Source organism: Gavia stellata, chromosome 5, assembly GCF_030936135.1.
Source record: "Gavia stellata isolate bGavSte3 chromosome 5, bGavSte3.hap2, whole genome shotgun sequence".
Taxonomy (NCBI): Eukaryota; Metazoa; Chordata; class Aves; order Gaviiformes; family Gaviidae; genus Gavia; species Gavia stellata.
Window position 1 is genome coordinate 14,968,206 of NC_082598.1, and position 21,693 is coordinate 14,989,898.

General features: G+C 38.8%; 1 protein-coding gene across 1 annotated transcript; it reads left to right on the forward strand.

Moving 5' to 3' along the window:
- The first annotated feature begins 1,467 nt into the window (after positions 1-1,467).
- On the forward strand, positions 1,468-16,380 carry OTOP1 (otopetrin 1). The gene is made up of 6 exons (XM_059818152.1): positions 1,468-1,816; positions 7,605-7,741; positions 10,703-10,761; positions 12,381-12,511; positions 14,878-15,824; positions 16,210-16,380. The coding sequence occupies exons 1-6, from the start codon at positions 1,531-1,533 to the stop codon at positions 16,378-16,380; spliced, it is 1,731 nt and encodes a 576-aa protein (XP_059674135.1). The 5' UTR covers positions 1,468-1,530.
- Positions 16,381-21,693: the final 5,313 nt, after the last annotated feature.

Sequence of the window (21,693 nt, forward strand, 5' to 3'; positions counted from 1 at the left end):
ACCTAAATAGGGGACTGTACAGAATTCACTCATTCAACCCTTCTGCCATTTTGTTCTCCTTCTCTGTTCAAGAGGAACGTGAACCTCAGAAATTTACATACAAGTTCAGAAATGTCCTTTGTTACTTAAGAAAAAAAATCCTCTTACTCATTTCTGGCTTCAGAAGAGAAAAAGCTTAAAACCTGTGTCAGATTTGCTGGTGCAAGTGGAGTAAAATAGATGCTGTCTTTTAATTTCTCCCGTTTTGGTGTTGGTTTTTTTTTATGTAGCTGAATTGGTGGCTTAATTTCATGTGAGACATAGGTCATTTGCTGTAAAAAACAATGCTTTGGATATTTGGTATGTTACCAACAGATACAGGGTAAAAATGTAAGACCTGCCTGGCCAGTCCATCTTCGTATTTGGCCCCCAAGCTATGGTTAGGTACCTGAATACCTAGAATTAAGAGAATTTGTATTGTACACAAACAAAATACCATTTAAAATAAGTAGTGTTTTACATGGGGCTAAATTCCTGTCAACCCCTATATTCCTGTCAACCCCTATAGCTGGTGCTCCAAATCTTGAAGTTTGAATACATCAATGTCTTATGACCATAGGTCACAGTTACAACTAAGCAGTTTAAATAGGAAAAGGTAAATATTTACAATCTGTATAAAAATTGGGAAAATGAATAAATAAGAAATGGACTAAATCCTGCAGAAGTCTCTGCTACTTTGAGCTCAGTTGTTGCTACTCCAGCTAGCAATCGCTGTAATGCTCTGGTGTCAGAATGGGACCTACTGAAAAGAGAGCAATTGCTACCTTTGAAAGGTCTAGAAAATTCCTGAAAGCGGAGGGCGTTTATTACCAGTGGGAATGCCAGTTGCCAAAAAGAAGGTGGGTTGTGGGGCCCAGAGCATGAAACGGTGGCGGGTGATGCCATTTCCACCCCCGTGCGAAGGAGCTGGATCACCGCCTGCTCAGGCCCCGGGCCGCGGGGCAGGCTCCATCGGCCCCGTCCTCCCCGTCTCTGAACAGCTCCCGCATGTTGGCCGTTCCTCGGCTTTCCAGCCAGCCCTTAACCGTCAGGGGTGTTTGTTCACCGCGTGCTATCTTTCCCATCTCCCTGGCTAGAGAACTCGTTACGCCGCGCGCGTCTCCGTCAACACGGACGTAAGCTCCATGTCCCTCACCGCAACCCGCCGCGCGGGGCTCGCCTGCCCCTGCAAGGGACGTGACCACCTCCGGACGAATCTTCCGCTGAATGATTTCTCCCCTACCCCTAATCCCGACCCTCGCTGTTGGCAGACTCCAAGGCAAACCTCACCAGCCTTTACCCCCGCCGGCAGCCTGCCTTCCCCCGGGGCAGCCCGGGGCTCCCCCCGGAGGCTCCCGCCCGGCGGGCTGCGGCTGCGGGGCGGCACGACGAGGGCCGGCGGCTCCGCTCCGCCCCCGGCCGCCGAGGGGGGGACGGGCCAGCCGACGGCCTCGGGGCTTCCCGGGGGAAGCGGGGTCGCCTGCTTGCAGCACCTGGCGGGCGGCGTGGGAGATGGAGAAAGCCGCCGGTTCCCCCTCCGTGGGCGGCAGCTACCCGCAGAAAAACGCCGAGATCCTCAGCAGCCAGTACGGCATCAACCTCTTCCTGGCCGGGCTGCTGCTCACCTTCGCCTGGGCTGTGCATGCCGTGGGCATCAGCAAGAGCCACCTGCTCTCCTACCTCATCACCCTGATGCTCATCCAGCTGCTGTGGATGCTGTGGTACCTCTGCAGGAGCTGCACGCAGAGGAGGCTTATCCGGGACAAGGACACGCATGCCGGAGCCCGCTGGCTGAAGTGTAAGTACTGGCCGGTGGCACACAGGGTGGAACCGTGCATGGCACATCCATGCACCACCCGCCTCTGGTAACCACATTGTTACCCTCTCCATCCCTACCAGGAGCCATCCTCGTATTCATGATCTTCACACACATGCAGTGCACTCTAAAGTAAATATATGCATAAGCTGAACATACTCGGAGATTGTATAGGAAAGCTGTTTGCTAAACATCCTCACTTTCCAACCTATCATTTATAGTGCTGAACGCTCTGACGCCTTTCTTCCCTTACCAGGCTGGTTTGGCGGCACTTGAAAAATAAAATACAGCTAATGGAAGAGGCAATTATGTTGGTGTCGTGCAACTCTCTTGGAGGAATGATCACCTTTTCCAGGCAATATAATGCAACTTACTTTAGGCTAGTACCAGTCAGGAAGGTCCTCAAGTGCTCTCTATACCGATGTATATCAGAGATTCCCATTTATATATGTACAGTGGTGCCTTAGAAACATCTGGAGTTAGAAGAGGACAAAATCCCTGGCCAGATCAGTTTGTAGATTAGTACATAAAACATCTAAGCAAGGAAGCTAAAGCCAGCATTAGCTTGTAGAAGTACACAAGTTTGCAAGGGTAGCGGTGTTATGTGATGGCCCTTATCTGCAGTCAGGTGTGTACTGGAGTAAGGATGTAAAGGTATATTGAGAGAAGGTGGTTGGGGAGCACATCACAGAGTCATAGTGACAGGAATGCTGTGTTTCTGAGTCCCAAGAAAAAGAAACAACCCACATCAGCACTGTGTAGAGTAATAGGCAAGCCCAGTTTTACCGACCTCTTTTCCAGTCTCGGCACTGTAAATGATAAGTTGGAAAGTAAGTATGTAAAGTGGAGTGCTGCAAGACAGCTTTTCCATACAATATTTCTGTCCTGTTAGCAATGAGAAAACAGTTAATTATAACAGCAGCAGGTAACGAAATATCTAAATGAAAATCCCAAGAACATCTCAAACCTGATTATTTTGAAAAGTAAGGTTGTGTTGTGGAAGTTTAGTTTGTTCTCAGTCAATGCTTGACTGTCTTTTATTTTTCTTTGCAACTGTTAACAGCTATGCTGTATGAATTGCTCAGGGAAAATCTTTTTTTTAAATGTCTAATGTTTTACAGCCATTGCCTGTAGACTGTTTCCTGAAATGTGTGGGGTTCATGTACCAGCTGTTGAATTGTTCTTGGTTATTCACTGTTTTCCAAAACAATATTAAACTCTCAGGCATTTTTCATTTATTAGCTTATGTGGCTTACAACCTCCTGCAATTCATTAATGCAGGGCTTAATTTGATCCTGTTGTGGACCAAGCTACGCTTTTGTTACTCAGAGGGTAGCTTTCCCCTCCTAAGTATGGAATAAATACTGCTTAACATGGGTAAGTACAGCAGGACCCCCTGCCCTTTTTCTTTTGGCACAGCGTTCACAGCATTTCATTTGTCCAACAGGATATAAGGAGTCACAGAAACTTAGAAATAAGATACCGGAATGAACTACTAGGTTACCTTATCCATTTCTTTTACCAGCACAGGATGGCTCTTTGTACTAGCTTCTCAAGTGGTGCAGCTTCCACGGCTTCTCTTGGATGTTTAGGCTGCAATTCAACAAATTCACCCTTAGGGAAAGTCCTACACTTTCCTATTCTTAGGAGTTTCTTGTAGTTACAACAACCCTGTACAAGTCCTTTATCCTCTGTTGGTAAAAGAAAACTTATTTGAGCTAAGGAAAAACTCAGGTGGCAATTCCTCTGCCAAGATCCCCCTTGCCCTCCTTTGCATCAATGGTTTTGTCATAGAAATCTTTTATCTGAAAGGCTAAAAGTCCAAAAAGGAGGAGGGGAGGAGGACAATTTTTCATCAAGTCTTTCCACAGAAAGCTCTCTGCAATTTTTGACGAGCTCTGTCAGCCGGTTTTGAAGAATATCTCCTTGCTCTCATTGTTAGAGAAAATGTCCATGTACTAACCAGTATAAAATGAGTGTATTTTCATGATTCCCTTCAAACTGTGAATATAATTTTAGCAAAAGTGGTGGTATCTGGCTACTTAGAGCATTTTGCTATGACAAAAGTTGAGAAAGAATGACTTAACAAAAACCTCCTATAACTGAGTCCTTGCACATGGTTAACAACGCTAGGACAGATAGTTCACAAGAATTGCTCACAGAAAGGTTTCCTTGAGCATTTTTGCAACTGTGTGATCCCTAGAGCACAGTTGTCTTCCCAATTGTGTGGTGGACCAAGAATCGCTCTTATAGTCTGAATGTGGGAAAAGTTTCAGGGAGACCTTTGTCTTTAATAAGGTACAGTTATCCTGACCCAAATAATCACAGGGAAGCTTAGGAAGTCCTTTCCTTGACTTATTCCAAATATTACTCCTTTGAGTGCCCTCTCCTGTTAGGAAAAGGTCTCTGACCATTATTTGGAGGTTCAGCAAAGTGAGGCAGAGAACTCAAAAGAAAATCAATTGGCTTCACAAATGGCTTTATTATTATGTTCTCCAGCAGCACAGCTTCTGTTTAAGGGTAGACAGCTAGTCAACTTACAAAGCTCTTGGCAGACTTCAACTTGTATGTTCTTCCTTCTTGCATTAAATTGTCTGTTATTTATAACCAAATATTTTAAGTTTAGAGTGGCATTTTCACAACTGGCTTTCTTCTTCTTGATGGTTAATAGAAAGAATTAAGCCAGCACTTAGCAATACTGAAAACCCTGTTCTTTGTTTCCTAAGATACGCACATTTCAATGACCATTTGAGAAAAATCCCGTTTTTTTTTTAATAAGTCAATGCTCAATAGCAATCATTTCATGTTTCTTTAACTTTCAGCTAGAAATATCAAAATAGTACAATTATCTTCATAATTTATAATTACTGATATATATCTAGTATTTAGTATTAGTATATAATACTGAAGTTTCCATCAGGAAAAGTTAACATGGAAACGGTTAGCATACCATATGTACGGTCATTATAGTTGCGCTTTGATTTTTGCCTAAGCAAACTAGTATGATCATTCTCTTTTGAAGCACCTTAAATACGCATGTTGGACACTTTGCATACGCTTACAGTGTGGTCACCTGAGTGATTGCCAGAAACATCTAGATTATCCTTTGAATAAGTGAAATAATTGAACATTAAAAGAAATGAGCCATATAAAATCTAATCCCTGGAGGACAATGGCAAAACTATGGATTTCAGTGGGAAGATTGAAGCCTGCCAAATGGAGGTAAAGGAAACATGAAGAGAGATACTAAGTCATAAACCAAAATGCTCAATGTGAAAGAAAGTTTGTGGGTGGTTTTTTTTTGTTGGTTGGGGTTTTTTTTGTCCCACCCCCAATGGTCTGCTGGACATTGGTGTAAAACTGTAAAACTATACAACTGAAATAGTGACCTTGTGAAATGCAAGGAAGACAAGACGAGCATATGGTGCAGGAGTCAGATCAATAATCTAAGATGCGTTTGCTTTTTATTTTAGTGAATTTAAACCTGAGCCCTTTGCCTTGCCTTCCCCTCCCCTCCCCTCCCCTCCCCTCCCCTCCCCTCCCCTCCCCTCCCCTCCCCTCCCCTCCCCTTCCCTTCCCTCTTCCCATTTCTTCTAGTTAACAAATCCCTTGTGATCCTATTCTGCTGAGCCACTCTCATGAGTAATGGAAGGAAGGATGCAGAACTTTTACATTATAAAATACATTTCCACCCATTTTGCTCTGACATTACTACTTCACTAAAGGAGTTCCTCAGGGCTTGATCCTGTACCATGAATTAATTGGAAAATTACCTTACTAGTGTCACGAATGAGGAATTAAATACCTTTCTAAAATACTCTGTAAAGTCAACATAGGCATAACAATTCACTGTGGAAGATTTTTGTAATCTTTTTGCTTCAGAAGATAGCATTTTCCTTCTTACTGAAACACACACAATACACAGTAAGTCATCTCTGACATCTTTCAGACAACAAGTGAAACAGGCTGAGTTTCCTGCATACTTTCTAAATAAACCATGAATCACAGAATCAATCATAGAATAATTTAGGTAGGAATGGACCTCTGGAGGTCATCTAGTCCAACACCTTGCTCACAGCAGGTCCAGTTACCTCAGGTAAAATTATTTCAGAAGAATTAACAATTCTAATTTATTTTAGAATAATTTTAAATCTTTAAATAAGGAATGAAGTGTACCATTTACTTTTATACGTAATGAAAATGGCATATCTATTTAAATGTGGGCTCCAGTCCCCTCACATGTATTAGGAATAATACAAATGAGCTGGCATAATAAACATAAATAAAAAAATGTACAGGATTATACACATGCATGAAGTAGACAGCAGAGGTTTTAAATTTTGAAAGATGAGGGCAAAAGTTGGGGGGAAGCAAACTGTCTAGTGGTAGAAATTACACTCCATCAGTAATTTGACATTGATTTTATTACAGAGAGATTGTAAAATAGAAACATAAAATCCTACTGGAATTCATACCCTTGTGCTTAAAAAATTTTCTGAAATCTATTTTTGTTTCATTTAAAAGGATCAATACAATAATAAATAAAAATACATTGTATTTTTATAATTTATATTTAAATGTTTATCAATGCAACTTTAATAATAAATGTATTATTAATTAAATAAGCTATTAAATTAGTGTTATATTTTATTGACACAAGTCAAGTGGAACATGTGGTGCTTATAAGGAAGTTAGGTTGTGGGCCCTTATAAAAGATAAACATTCGTCAAAGTCCACACTAGTGATGCTATTTACTCTGTGAAGAATTACAAAGGAAGATTAAGATACTGATGCTGATCTGTATCTTAAGGTCCAGTTAAGGTCTATGGATAGATTTTTATCTAGTCTTAATTCCAATAAACCCAAACTAAATCCAGTGGAAACTTGTTTGAATAAAAGCCTAGAGAGAAAAAAACCCAAGCAAATGAAGACTTTAGAGTTTGGTTCAGTAATTCGATTGACAGTTGTGCTTAGTCATACTGGTATAAAACTAATAATTAATAATATACATTGTGTTACCATATAGCTTTCCAGAGTAAGTTTGTAACAAACAGTTATTTACATTCCTGAAAGAAAAAAAAAAAAAAAACAAGGGGAACATGTATTTTAAAAGTTTTTTAGGATACGAAATACATGTTTAGAGAAACATATTAGGGTTGTGTGTGTGTGTGTGTGTGAAAATAATAGATACAGAAGTGAAATCTTTGGTTCCTTTCTAGGAGAACAAACCATACAGCTCATTGCAGTTTTGGTCTCTGAGTTAAAGCGTAACCTCCTGAACCACGGGGAAGGCATACCAAGTGATTGTGTTACTTCCCACTGTCGAGCCCTTGGGCCAGGAGACTGTAGCATGATTGTTCAGCGGCCTGGAATTGTATAGTTTGCTGTGTGGCTGTGTAGAGCATTGATTCCTGCACTGTATGGCTGCTTCAATGCTACCGTTACTTGAGAGGCGGACCTTGCAAGGAGCTGGGAGCCATCTGCAAGGTGCTGAGTGTCTCCAGGTCCTGGCTCCTCTGCACTGACCGTGCAAGGCGTGTACGGGGACGTGCTTCAGTAATACATTGGGCAGAGGCTTTCACAGATTAGAGGGACCTATCACATTGAGTCAATTATCTTATGAACGTCGAACTACTTTTATTTCCCTAAACAAGAACATGGATATTGATCGACTTTTATTTCCCTAAACAGATTTTAGCATATTGGTACAAATTGTCTCTAGACACTATAACTGTACATTGACATTTTCTAATCTCTTTTTCATTTGTAGGTGGGATTACATTATTTGCAGTGATTACTTTAATTCTGGACTCTTTTAAAATTGGCTATTATATTGATTTTTCAAACTGTTTATCACCAACTGAAGGCATTTTTCCTGTTACACATGCCGTGCACACCATCTTACAGGTAAAAGTCACTGGTTGCAGTTCTATATTATACCTGTATTTCTTATCAAAAAATATATTTTAACTTCTCATCATCAGTGAATTTTACACTAATTTAATTTCTAAGCATATCACAGGATACTTTTGAGGCTAAAATCTTGTGCATGTATATCTTTTTTATGTGTAAATTCAACCTTTGCAACCTGAAATTGCTCAGCCGTAAAACTCAACGTGGGTTCAAAAAAGAAATAATCAAAAAATGCTGTCCTATAGTTGAAGTTACATGTTTTTTGTAGTTCAAATGACATATATGACTTTCAGAATTTTCAGGCTGAAAGGAGCAGCTTGGCTAAAGACAATTCACTTATTTCTGTATGTTGGACTTGCCACACAAGTTCAATTCAATCTGACTACCCTGATGCCCCGTTGTGGTTAGGGGTGGAGGCCTGATACTTCAAAGGGGAAAACCCCCTTCGTAGCTGCTTATAAAATACTTGCACACCTTTCCTATAACAAATGAACACAAATTTTCTTTCTAGAAGCATTTAGTTATGCTTATCAGTGACTGCACAATTGCAAACATAGTGACTTTGGTAAAGTACTCCAGCTGCTTGTTTATTGTAAGGCTTTGGGTCTGTATTATATAGTGATATTCCATAGCTGATTGTTTATCACATGAATTCCTCTGAGACCCTGTCAGCAGATTTGTAGGAAAGAAGGAAAGAAAAAGCCACTCAACTAAGATACTCAGTTATAGCGGGGTCATTTAATGCACTTTCCAAGATGATTAAGTCATTCAGAAAGAAAAAAATTTCCATGCAGTTGTGGTTGCATGTAAATGAGCATTTGATCAACCTACATTTTTGTGCTTTCTGTAACAGAAAAAAACATTGACACTTAAGCAGTAACTCTGACCTCTTCTATCTTTTTATCTGAGGGTGAAATTCTGATTTGGTTGAAGTAATCTTAATTAGATATTCCTGTAATATCCATTCTCCATGTCTCCCAACTTCGTTGCTTTATCTCTGAAAAACAAACCAAAGAAATTAAGCCTTTCTTCCTTGCTGATCTGTGTGCAGCATTCTTCATTGCATCCAGTGACCCTGAGCTGACAAGGTTTCCAGCTACAGTGACCTGGAGTGTGGAAGAAACGGTGTATAACAATGCTGAACAAAGGGAACAAGAATTCTAGTTTAAATTTTACATCACCCAATGTTGCTGAATTTATCATCTACTTAGCTTAAAATAATCAAACCCTGAATGTTAGCCTGAGCAATCAAAGAAAAAGTAAAAAAGTTATTTACCAGATACCTCTTACCTAAGACAAATCTTCTCATGTCTTTGAAACACAGGGTGAAATTACAGCAGAGAACATCCCTAATTATGTATCATCTAAAAACTGAAGGATTTGTTTTCTACAGAATATATGTCAGATACTGTTGTATTTTACTCTAATGAGGCATCCTAGTATGTGCCATTAAATTAATAAATATATACATACTGCATCTGTGCAAGCAATGAACTAACACGTACCTGCCCTTCCAAGACAGGCCGTGCATTACGCTCTTTTGCAGGCAGAAGTCCCTTTGAGGCAATGAGTACTCTGTGAGCAAAAACTGAATTTTATGCTATTTCTTTACCTTACTGACTTTTCTGTTCCTATTTCCCTCCACTTTCTTGACTCTAAAGTCTGAACAGATCTTCAAAACTTGTTTTTTAAGTTTTGAAGAATGCTTTCACATCTGCTGTTAGATTTTACTGCATCTATCCCAGAATGGGAAATTGAACATGGCTTTAGGTGAGACTAAGGTGCTAATTTCAATTTGTTTGATTTCAGTTGAAACCTCCATGGTATCTTGCAGTCTCTACACCTGGGCTTTTACAGTGGTCACACCTCCTTTTGATAAACGCTTCCTTAGAGGAATGAATGAACATGTGATGTAGGCGACCCACAGAGAACTGCATTTTCCTAGGTTTTTCAAAAATCAGATACTGAATGTCTCGGACAACACCGTCTGTGGTGTAGTGTTCCTACATTAATGGGCACAGTGGTGAAATGGACCTCCAGTTACTCTAATTGCTGAAGAAGAACCCAAAGTTCTTTGTACTTTTCAGACCGTTTCTGGAACACCAAACCAGGCAGGTTTCTAAGAGAAACCTTTTGGACTGTTTCTCTCCTGATAGTTCACCTACTGTCAAGTTCAGTATCCTATGAGCTATTCTGAGTAAACAGGATTCCCAGTTTCACCCTAACATCCCTGAGGAATATTGGTATCGTTCTCCTTGCACTTATTAGCACTTGGAACCGGTTTTGTATCAGCAACAAACTGTATCCCGAGGTTTCCATTATCCTCCCACAAACAGAGATTCCTGCTTTTAGTATTTCTTTCCCCTTTACTTTCTAACTCAATACTGTTATCTCTCTCTCTTTTATTCCCCAGCTTGAACTTTCTGCACCATACTTGAGTTCAACTGCATGTGTTCCTAATGCGGTTGTCTCTCGGACTGATAGTACAACCTTTTCTCTTGCTTCCTGGGCGTCCGTTGTTTGTTTTATTAATCAATCAAGTCTGTCATCATTTCACTTATCTCTCTCCCTCCCTAGAATTTAATGTATTGAATAAATTATTCAAACTTAGCATCACCACACCCGGCAGCAATCATGCTGCTGCCCACGGCTGGTAACTGTATTTCCTTTGAAAGAAAAGCCTCTCCAGATACAGCCACATGATACGTTTTGGTGAGTCATACTGAGACTTTCTGCTGCTGAGCCACTGACTTTGCATATAAGAAATCTTAAGTTCATCATGCCAGAGAGGTTCTGGGTGAACATCAGAGGAAATCAGAAGTTATTTCACATGCATGGAGATGGAGCTACCTCAGTTTAAATCACCAGAGTTTCCGTCTACAGATGCACTTTCCTTTTTGAGTGTCATACATGCTCATTAGCGTAATGATATTTCTCTGTATTCTTTTCATTTAGGTGTACTTTCTTTGGAGTCATGCAAAGGATATTATCCAGTCTTTCAAAACACTTGAAAGGTAAAGAGGATCTGATCCTCATCTGGAATGCTAATAGGTGTAGTTCTGCGCAGTGCTTTAACACCTACAATTTTACCATATGAGAGACACTGAAAACTTACAGAGTTTGATTCTCCTCTTAATTGTGTTAATATAAATAAAAAGTAACTCCCTTTACCCAAGTAAGAAGATAAGTGTTAGTACAAATTATTTTTTTCTTATTTAAACTGTGCTTATGTTTTATAATATACAGCAGTCACAGAATAAGTATACTTTTATCATGAGAGAGGGAAATGGTGAATGTATGATACTGTGGCATCACTTGCTTTTTTTGAAGGAAGGAAGCACCATGTATGTGTCTTAGGACTATGCACTATATTATGTTTTCTTTATTTAGCTACTGAAAGGGAATCTGCATCAGCAACCTGCAGTCAGTGCAATATAGCTGAGGTATTTTATATTGATTTTTATGGAAAGCACCTTTTGGAACTAGATACAGATGTGCGAATTCACTGGGAAACACAGCCTCCCTGGTGGTATCCCATGTACCCAAATCAGTAAGGGCTGTGCACATTTCTGACGGCAGAACCTGGTTCTTGCAGTGTAACTGATGTGTCCTCTCAACAGCTGAATACATACATTTCTTATAGAACGGAGGACTAGTCTTTGAGGCAGCAGAGCCAGTTCCAATGTGGTTTTTGTGGTTTTTGGTTTTGTGAGAAGGTGGATTAGTGTAGATTATCTATACCTAGAACATAACTAAACATGGTAACTTTTAAAATACTCATCTCAAATTATCAATGAGCTGACCAGTTTCTCTAGGAAGTAAAAGAAATTTACCCAGAAACATCATTTATGGAGAAGGTTCTCCTTTTGTTTTGCTCTCTTGGGTAAGTGTTCAAGCCCCATGCCAATGAGGAGAGAGATCGCAGAAGGCTTGCAATGTCAGCTGGTGAAATCAGCTCTTTTTACAAGTAGAATTTTAAAAATCCCTAACTGCAAGTCTATCAGTGCAGTAATAAAGAACTGTTCCTTGGTGAAGGAACATTACCAGCCTCAGGTGCAGGAGAAAAACACCTTGCTTGTCAGAAAACAGGAGTCTCAAAAACACTTGGAGACCTACTCTCACTGTACCAGTAGTCTGAATGGGATAAAGCCTTCTGTTGGCTTCAACTCTCTCCAGGAGACAAAAATGCATGGACTAGAAGTTAGGGAAGGTGGTGGTATCCATGAAGAAAGACCAGCCACAGTGAGTACTAAGGAGCACCACAGAAGGCTGTGAAATACGGCTTGCAAAACAATTAACCCTGCTCAGACTGTTCGATCACTGTCATTAACATGAAACTTGCCCAGCCCAAAGAATAACAACCATCACATAAGACAGCATAACAAATAATAACAGTATGCTATTAATGGTGGAATACATTAACCCACTGTGTTTCTATAAAATTTTGGAAGTCTAACATTCATTGTGCTCCACTGAGGAACATCTTTAGAGACATCAGTTATGATTCTATTTTCCCTGTGCTGACAACTAAATAGTGCCACATAGCATGTCTACAGAAAGTAAATCCATTTTATTTAACATATACGGAGGAATACTCTGTGCAGATTCCTTCAATAATTACTTTATTTTGTAGGTTTGGGGTTATCCATTCCGTGTTCACAAATTTACTCCTGTGGACAAATGGAGTGCTAACCGAGTCAAAACATCAACTGAATGAACATAAGGAAAGACTAATCACACTTGGGTTTGGGAACATAACAATAGGTAAGTGAAAGGGTTGATACGTTTTGGAATTCCTGCTCTAACATGCTCTCATACAAAATACGGCGTCACTGTAGGATGGAGCTGGGTCATTCATGACTATGTCAGCATAGTCATTCCTGGGCAAATGGTAGTGAGCTGATATGTGATCAGTTCAGATCACAACTAAAATGTTATATGATCATTATCTTTATCACATATGTGATTCAGGCCATAGTTTTCTGTTTATTCATCTCCCCTTTGGATGAGGTCCAGAAGAAAAATAAATGCTGGAAGTGCCAAACGAACAAACAAATTTTTATTAACATTTTATTCGAGGAGTAACATCACTGAGGAACCCCTTTATTAGTAAATCATAGAAGTAAATTGAATATAGCAGTGTTAAAACCAGACTTTACTATTTTGTAAGTTATTCATAGCAAAACAAGTGTGGATAATCCTGCAGATCCTTCCTAGGAGAGTGGTTACACATGGCGTGTGATCCTATGGGATTCAGTGGAATGGCTCAGAGGGGTAGGGGTTATCCATTAGTGCTGCTTTACACGACAAGGATTTTGCTCTGGGTGATTCCTTTTTTATAACGAACCATTTTCTCCATTGGTAAGATGATGCAAGTTATAGTCAACAAACATTGAGTATAACTGCTGGGGATGCCTTCCACTTTCCAATGCCACTGAAGCATAGGGAAATCAGGAGTGCTTAACTTTAAAAAAAAAAAAAAAGTTCTCTGCAGCTGTAAGTAATTTTCTTGCCATGAAAATTTTTCAGTGCAGCTGATAAATTTTGATTGTGTTCACAAGGGAAAAGACAGACAGCTTTTGAAGAGGAAAATGTAAGTTTTCCCACCCAGTGAATTCAATAGTGCCCGTATCCTACAAGCTCCTGATTTTGTGTCTACAAAGCCAAAGCCTGAACTAATTTCTTTTTTGCCTATTTGTAGTCTGTATAAATAGAAAAATTTTAGGCATTTTTAATAATACCTGCCAAAGTTCACATATAAGAGAAAACTTAATTTAAAAATCTGTAAAATAATATTTTCAGTACAACTGTGACTAAAATTATGCCCACAATTTTACATCTGTTTGCAAGTGTTACCCTTTAGATGTATCTATGGAAACGATCTACTTTCCATTGATAATCAGGTAGCTGAAATGATAGTTCAGAGATTTTGTAATCATGAAGCATTAGTAGAGAGCAGGAAAATCACAACTTAGTGGCTCTTCTTGATATTTCCACTTGTTAAATAGAAGCAGTTTCCTTATATTATTTCCTATTATTCTGCTGCCAGAATTGTTACACAATTATGAATAGTCAAAAATAGCATCAGAAACAAGGGGGAGTTAAGTAGTGATCTGCAAGACAAGTTTGGCATTAACATACAATCCACTGCAAAAGCAATTTGTTTTCATCTCTCAACAGTGTGTGCTTGAGACAAAACAATACCAACTTTCTCCTCTTCTCTTCTAAAATCACAGAAAACAAAAGAAAAACTTCCAAGCACAAACCTAAGATCAGTGCCTAAAAATATGCTCTTTATTATGTATGTTTATATATTTATAAATAAACACATTGTGAAAATAAGTACCTTTTTTTTCTGCCACTGTGGAAATTTCTGATTTCTGAAGTTTTTTGCTTAGGTTATAAATGCACATTAAATATATTTATTTTACAAATACGAGCAATTGTTCATTGAGATGCCTTAGGGGTTTACAATGCAGGTAACTGCACTGCAGAGAGAAAATGGTTTCATAGGTTCCTGTCAAAAGGAGAAGATTGATATGTAATTTTTTTTTTAACCTTAAAACTCTACTGGGACATTGAGTGAAAGTATTTGCGGTTTACTTCACCTCTTTCCTAGACATAAACAACTTTTTAATAAAGTGGTTTTGGTATCAGAAACCACACTAGTGTAAAGAACTGATAAAAATGAGAGTAGAACTGAGCCCTTTCCTTGTTAGCTTGTTCTTGATCTGATCCACAGATCCTCAGGCTTCTGTAAATTTTTCTAAGCTGAAGGGATGAGGACTCAAAGCCCTCAGGATCTGGATTTTTGTGTTATAAAAAAGTACTTTTACCAAGACCCTGCTGAAGTTTGGTGCACTTCGGTGCAGCATTTGTTCATGATGTGATTATTGTTCAGCGGCTCAGCAGTGAAGTCAGAGATCATACGCCAGTGCAAGTGCAAAAGCTTTGTTAGGTTAATGACTTCAATGACAAGACCTTTTCTTAGGTGGCTAACTGAGCGGCATGATGTGTTGTTTGACTGAAATCTTACCTTTTATGTTTTATTATTTTATTTATGTTTTACTTATTCACTGTAAACGAGAAATCCTTATAATGCACATAACTAATCTCTCCCTCTCCTTTAGTTTTAGATGATCATGCACCTCAATGCAATTGCACAACAACTCTCTGTTCGATATTTTCTCAAGGAATATATTATCTATACCCCTTTAATATAGAGTACCACATCCTAGCATCCACGATGCTCTATGTCCTGTGGAAGAACATTGGCCGCAAAGTCGAGCACCACCAGCAACACAAAACTCCATTCAAATTCCACGGCATAACTGTTGGCATGATTTGCGGACTAATTGTGTTAACTAGCACAATAGCCATAGTTGTTGTCTATTTAATTCAGATTGGACGTTCGAAAATCAAAAGCGAGTTAGCACTTACTATGTTTTACTTGCATGCTATCTTTGTGTTGGCTTTCATGTGTACAGCTGGAATTGTCGCCCTTCTCATCTACAGACTGGAAGAGAGATCGCTGGATAATTCAAAAAATCCCGCTCGAAAGCTTGATGCGGAACTGCTGGTGGGCACAGCTGCAGGGTCCTGGCTCCTCTCCTGGGGCTCGATCCTCGCCATTATCTGTGCCCGGGCTCATCCAAAATACACATGGTATAACCTGCCCTACTCCGTCCTGGTTATTATTGAGAAATATATTCAGAACCTCTTTATTATTGAATCCATACATCGTGAGCAGGAAAAGGTGAACGATGATATTAAAACTCTTCGAATAGTGACTATATCTCGGGGGAGCACTTTATCACTTACCCCCTCGTACAAAGAGATTTACAATGGCAGAGCTGCTCGTGACAGTGGAGAGGTACCCTGCCTGTTCAAGGGCAGTATCTGTGCGAGAGAAAATGGTGGTGGTGGTGGTGATGCCAAAGAAGAAATGAGTCAGGAAAATAGTTCGGTCATGCATTCAGCCTCAGATTTCTCATTTTACAGTAGAAACTCAGTTACTAACAACAAGAGGAGAGTTCTGAAGAACATCGCTGCATTCTTATTCCTGTGCAATCTTTCGGTAAGACATTTTGAACATAATTCACAAGTTAATACCCAAAAGCTTCCCAATCTTTCAAGCCTGATAAGTATATTAAAATTACATGGTTCTATAGTTTGTAGCAAGTAAATTTTACTTCTTCTGGAAGAATAAGTGAATGTGCCTTTGGGGAACAAAGTTTATTTCAACATGGAATCTGGGACCCTAGGCTCGTTTTCGTCACAGTACAAAACTGTAGCAGCAGCGGAATCTGAAATCCTCTTCCACCAGTGTGCCCCAGTAGCAAGAGGGGGTCGTTCCTAGGGATTTCTGAAACCAAATTGCAGTTCGATGGGGTCACAGTTATTATGGGCTAGTCACTCGTATCACTGGTGATTAATACTGGCCTTGCATTCTTTCCTTGCAGCTTTGGATACCACCGGCATTCGGGTGCCGCCCAGAATATGACAATGGACTAGAAGAAATAGTCTTTGGCTTTGAACCCTGGATAATTGTTGTGAACCTTGCAATGCCTTTTTCTATTTTCTATCGGATGCATTCAGCTGCCTCACTCTTTGAGGTCAATTGTAAAACATAGATCATATACAGTCCCTCAGTGAACAATTGATTGATAATTAATTAAATAAATAACAGTTGAATGAGTGGATGGATGAATGAGTGAACATAGCAACAGCTGCTCAATAAACAGAAGATTCAATAATTTTTTTTTTCCAAGAAGGGACCATAGCTAATAGCATGTAATTTTTTTTAATTTTTCTTCCACATATTTTGTTATATATGTGGTGTTATTGTATAGGTACACTTTTCAGAAACATATTAGTGTTAATATGATTAACACTACATAGTAAAGTTAATTCGATCTCATTAATCTTTGTTTTAGTCATCTGGGTTTTGCCCTCTACATAATTTGTATTGCTTTGTTTTCATTCATTGTGGCTTGTGAAAGGGGTTTAAAAAAAAATCTGTATGATTCAGGAGGGAAAATCCCGGGAACAGCTAAACCGAGTGATACTCCTGAATCACAGAGATACTATGAAAACTCCAACTCTTAGCTCTTCCTAGCTTTATTTTTATAGTAAAACCTGAAAACATTTCCTGTTTAGTTGGGATGTGGGAATTATTTTAAACTTCCTGAATACTGATAAAAAAATCAAGATATTATTTTCTTAACTGTATAGCAAGAAATCCAGGTAAATAACATGTATGGTTAGATATCATGCTGTATATAATTTCTTCTGATAAAATATATTTCTATTAATGCAACCCCCTTGTCTTGTATTTACTATATGACATAACCAAGAAATAAAGTTAATCCTTTTACTTACTTCTTTATTCACATATCCTTTAAATGTTTTAAGAGAGAAAACCAGTCTTGTAACTTATGTTTGGGTATATATGTTCCATTGCCAGAATGCTATATATTCCCTGTACAATTTTTTTACGAGCTGCTAGTTTCTTTGTAGTTCAGTCTCCTGGTTGGAAGATAATCATATGTCTTTATACAGGGATGCTGTAAAGCATAGCTGATGCCTCTAGAAATCTGGAGGGCCCTTGGCTGAGGATTTTACAAGCATGATTTATAAGCTGTTAGAACATAATCTCAAATCCCTAGAGTATTTAGTTGCCTGAATTCTCACAGAAAGCAGTAAAAAGTTGGGTGCCTGAATATTCTTAGAATCTGGACCTCTAAGATTGAAAGACTGGAGCAATGACCAAAGTATTAAAAGGAGCAACAGATCAGTTATTGGATAACCCTCGCTAACTCACTAATGATTTAGTCCTAAATCTGGTGGGTCAGGGGCAGCAAAATTTCTGCCCCTAGTTCCTCAAAGGCCAGTTGTACTTTTAAGCACAGTTGCCACTGCCACCTGCCTGGAAGCAGTCATATTTCTGCATGGGAGGGGTCTGCTTCTGCGACAGAAGAAGCAGTCTTGTCTGCTGTCACACATCAGGACAAAAATTTTGGGTTTGTACCACTAGATGGCAAACACAGACCATTCGATAAATTACCCGAGTCCTTCTAGGAGTTGCTTCACATCATAATTAAGCCTCAGTTCTGTTTTGCGGTACACACAGCCACTACTTGCTTTACCTGTTGCAAAACCCAGATCAGGTAGAGTAACCTTCATCTGAAGTCCCAGGTGAAGTCTGGATTAGATGAACCATCAGCGAGGCTGAGCAAAGCTATTTGATTTTGAGTGGTTTCTTGAAAAAGTCACCACCTGATCACATTGCTGTAATCTCTGCCTTTCTCTAGGGCTGCTTGTCATGCTCTTTTATCACATCTCTGTTAGTTCTTACATTCATTCTGGAGAGGAGCCTTTTCAATCTTTCCGCTTGAACATAGCAGCTCCATCTCACCTACCTCCAAGCAAACATCAGCTCTAACCGCATCACTTGGTTGTCTCTCAGACTGTTTTCATTTTAAGTAGAGTGAATAGGGCCATGCAGATAATCAAATAAAGCTTTTATCTTCCTTCCAAATCAACTGTTGGACCAACTTTCCAGCTAATTCTGGTATCGGAAAAAAATAATTTCACTCAGTAAGCCCACAAATTCCACTTCATCTTTTAAGCGCTCATAAAGATGGCTAGAGGAAGCCTGTTTCTTCTTTCTCCTCATCTGTGGGATGGGTCCCATGTCATTCTTTAGCTAGAACTGGTACTTTTTAGCTGATTCCCAGCATTTGTGTTCAACGAAAGCAGAGCTAGCTAATCCCTAGGGCCAAGAAGTGGCCATATGCTCTATTACAAACACTTAGCACACATTTGGAAGTTTCAAAAATAAATAACATCCTTATTTAGTTATATTTCATCTGCAATTACTTAGCCCTTTCTGTTTCTTAACATTACTATTGAAATAATTTCATTTGTCCACATTATTAAATTGATTTTGAGTGCTGAAATTGAAGTTTATTCAGAAAAGTGAATTAAGGCAACACTCTGGCAGTGAGCAAATGCTTTAAACATGCTAATGGGCAAATTCTATTCTGAGCTGCACTGATGAAACCCAGCTGACTTAAATGTTTCTGTTTCAGGGAACCGGAGGCTAGATTTTGGTCTCAGAAGCTTAAGAGGTTTTCACAGCAGGACATCTCTCAAAAAATACTGTTTCAACCAAATGCAGAATATTTTATAGAAGCAGGTCTTAGTTTAACAAGTCTTGAAGCAATGGTGAGTCATGAAGTTCTGAACATTTTACAAACACAGATTTTTAAGAAACATAGATTTTTGGACCAGGAGCAATATTCAGATTGTTTAACATAGCGTGACCTCTAGCTCTCTGATCAATGCTAAACCTGGGCTTTCTCAAACATATGCTTTCAAACTTTTCCTTTTTGTTTTTCTCTAGCATATATCGACCATACTAATTTATCACAGTTTTTAAAATATAAGAAATAGCATGAAGTTACCCTATTTCTGCCTACCTATCTGCTCAAGCATGTGACAGGAGGCAGCAGAACTGGCTTACCCAGGAGAGAAGTCCAGCAGCTGCTTATTGTTATACCTAAAGTGCCTCTAGGGGACACTTCGTCTACTTTGAGATCTTTCGGGAACGTCTTTGAGACCAATTTAATATTAGTTTAAAAGAGATTTTTTTTTAAAAAGGAATTTCTTTAGTCAACTCCAAAATGCACTTGATCTGTAAAGAATTCTAAATTTTTGCTGTATATTCTTAATCAGAAAGGTATTCTCTGATGTTCATCATATCCTTCTCTTAGACTTCCACTCACTCTCTTCCTCCCTGTAGAATTTTATTTATTCAATAATGTATGCTTCGGTAGGATTTAAACTCATATATGTACAAGAATAAAGGCTGCTAAGGTGCAAAAAGATTCCCACAGTCCTCAAGCATTTGCCTGAATAGTCAAACTTGCACGACCATAGATTTCAAATGTTTTTTAGTGTCAATGACACTAACTCTAAGATGGAAGAAGGTAGAGGAGTCATGGTTGAGTCTTTCTAAAAGAACTGAATTCCTTTTACTAGTACTTCTCAATACTTTGAATTTCCTCTTTTAATCACTTAAAAAAAATTTCCAATGACCATTTTGATAGTTTTGGAAATATTCCCGTGTTGTATGGCCCACTTGTGGTCCATAGATTTTGAGTGGACTATCTCAGTGCTGAGAAGTAGATGGTTCCAGAGAATGGCAGAGAGGGAAATTATCCAAATAATTTAAGTACATGCTTCTTTCCACTGACTAGGGAATTTAAGGTCCTTACGAGGATGATTAGTTCATTTAAAAAAAAAAGCTGTCTCTTCCATTGAGCAGCATGTAATAAACCCTTCAAGATCTAATCTGCTCTTTCCTAAGTAGGGGCACATAGTATATCCTGCTTGTGTTATTCTGCCTTTTCCCGCAAAAGCTCTGAACAAAGCAGGATTTGGTTAAAAAGAAAATGAAAGATATAGTTGTTTGGTTAAGTTGTAGGCTTTGTTGTTTGCTGGAGTTGTTTCTAGCTGAAAATGAAGGGTAAATTTCAATCATCACCATAACGTGACCAGGGTAATTTACTTGTAAATTTGATGACAATGTTTTGTGTAGCCAATATGAATTTTATTTGATTTATTACTTAATAAGATTAAGAAATGCTTAGAAATCACATTTGCAAGAATAAAGAGAAAAAGGCTTTTTAAAAGGGTAGTTCTTCAGAGCTTTTTCTAAGGTGAGGTTTCTGGACACTACTAGATGGTGGATTTACAGACGATGCTTTCATTTTAACAGTTAAAACCACCTCTTTACTTGTATCTGACTAGGCCTGTGATGGCTCTGTTGAAGTTTTAGCACGGCAGGTTGGAAAGCAGCCTGGCAAAACCAATGAATGCTACTTGAATGTTATTTATTCTCTATGTGACCTGACAGTACGTAAAACGCAGGTTGAATGGAGACACGAGTATCTGCGCGTAGTGATGTACAAATACCCTTAAATGGGTAATTTCTGGATCCTGAAAAAAGACTCTGTGGATACCATTGACCATATCTTACATGAAATATTATCAAAACCAAACATGCACTCAATAAATTGCACCTAAAATCCATGAAATAAAAAAGATCCCTAAACTTCACTATTTTAATATAAACATTAATTTTTTAATTTTCCTGCCTTGCACTGTCAGATTAGAGATGATGTACGTACAGCTGGTTCATTGGATCCCTTATTCCCTGGGACTCTTGTCCCCAAGGATTTGGCCTCATTCTGTGCATGCATGAATAAAATGAAATCTGGATTTAAGAAGAATTGAAGCAGCTGCAATTGTTAATAGCAACCTTAAAAAACAGGGTTGGCTCTATTAGCTTTAAAAGGATGAATTTGATCTTGAAGTTGATGATAGTGGGAAATCTCACTTTAATGTCAACAGTCATGGTTAGAGTCCTTTTTTTTATTTTTATTAGGAGGTGTGTAATTTCCCATAATGTTCATTTGTCTGAGATTTAAAGCAAAACTTGCAGTTTTCTATGGCTTGTCTCCTGTCTTTCTCTGCTACTATACTTCACCTAAGAAAGAACTGAGTTTCATTTCTATAAATATGTCCTTTGGTAAGATCTTTACTAACACATTTTTGAATTCTTGCCAGAAGCAAATGGATCACAATTCCGGCCTAAGAATATGTTATTAAAGAAAGATAGATGCAGTAGGTGGAAATTTGTGAAGGAACAGGGATGGCAGGAAAACTAGCTGCCATCTCTCTTCTTCACTTGCAACAAACACAATTTATTACCTTTACACAACATTTTCTATCAAAATTTGCACAAGCAGTGGGTGCTTCATGTTTATTTTCTGATAAATCTTTGCTTGAATGTCACTGCAATGTACCTGCAATTAAAAGCCAGCTTGTGAAAAGCACACATGGATCCATTAATTCCAGGGAACCACATCAGCATTTTA

Coding starts and splice junctions, on each gene's coding strand:
- OTOP1 (XM_059818152.1), top strand. CDS start 1,531: ATGGAGAAAGCCGCCGGTTCCCCCTCCGTGGGCGGCAGCTACCCGCAG. Junction 1,817..7,604: donor CGGAGCCCGCTGGCTGAAGT/GTAAGTACTGGC, acceptor TTTCATTTGTAG/GTGGGATTACATTATTTGCA. Junction 15,825..16,209: donor TATTCCTGTGCAATCTTTCG/GTAAGACATTTT, acceptor CTTTCCTTGCAG/CTTTGGATACCACCGGCATT.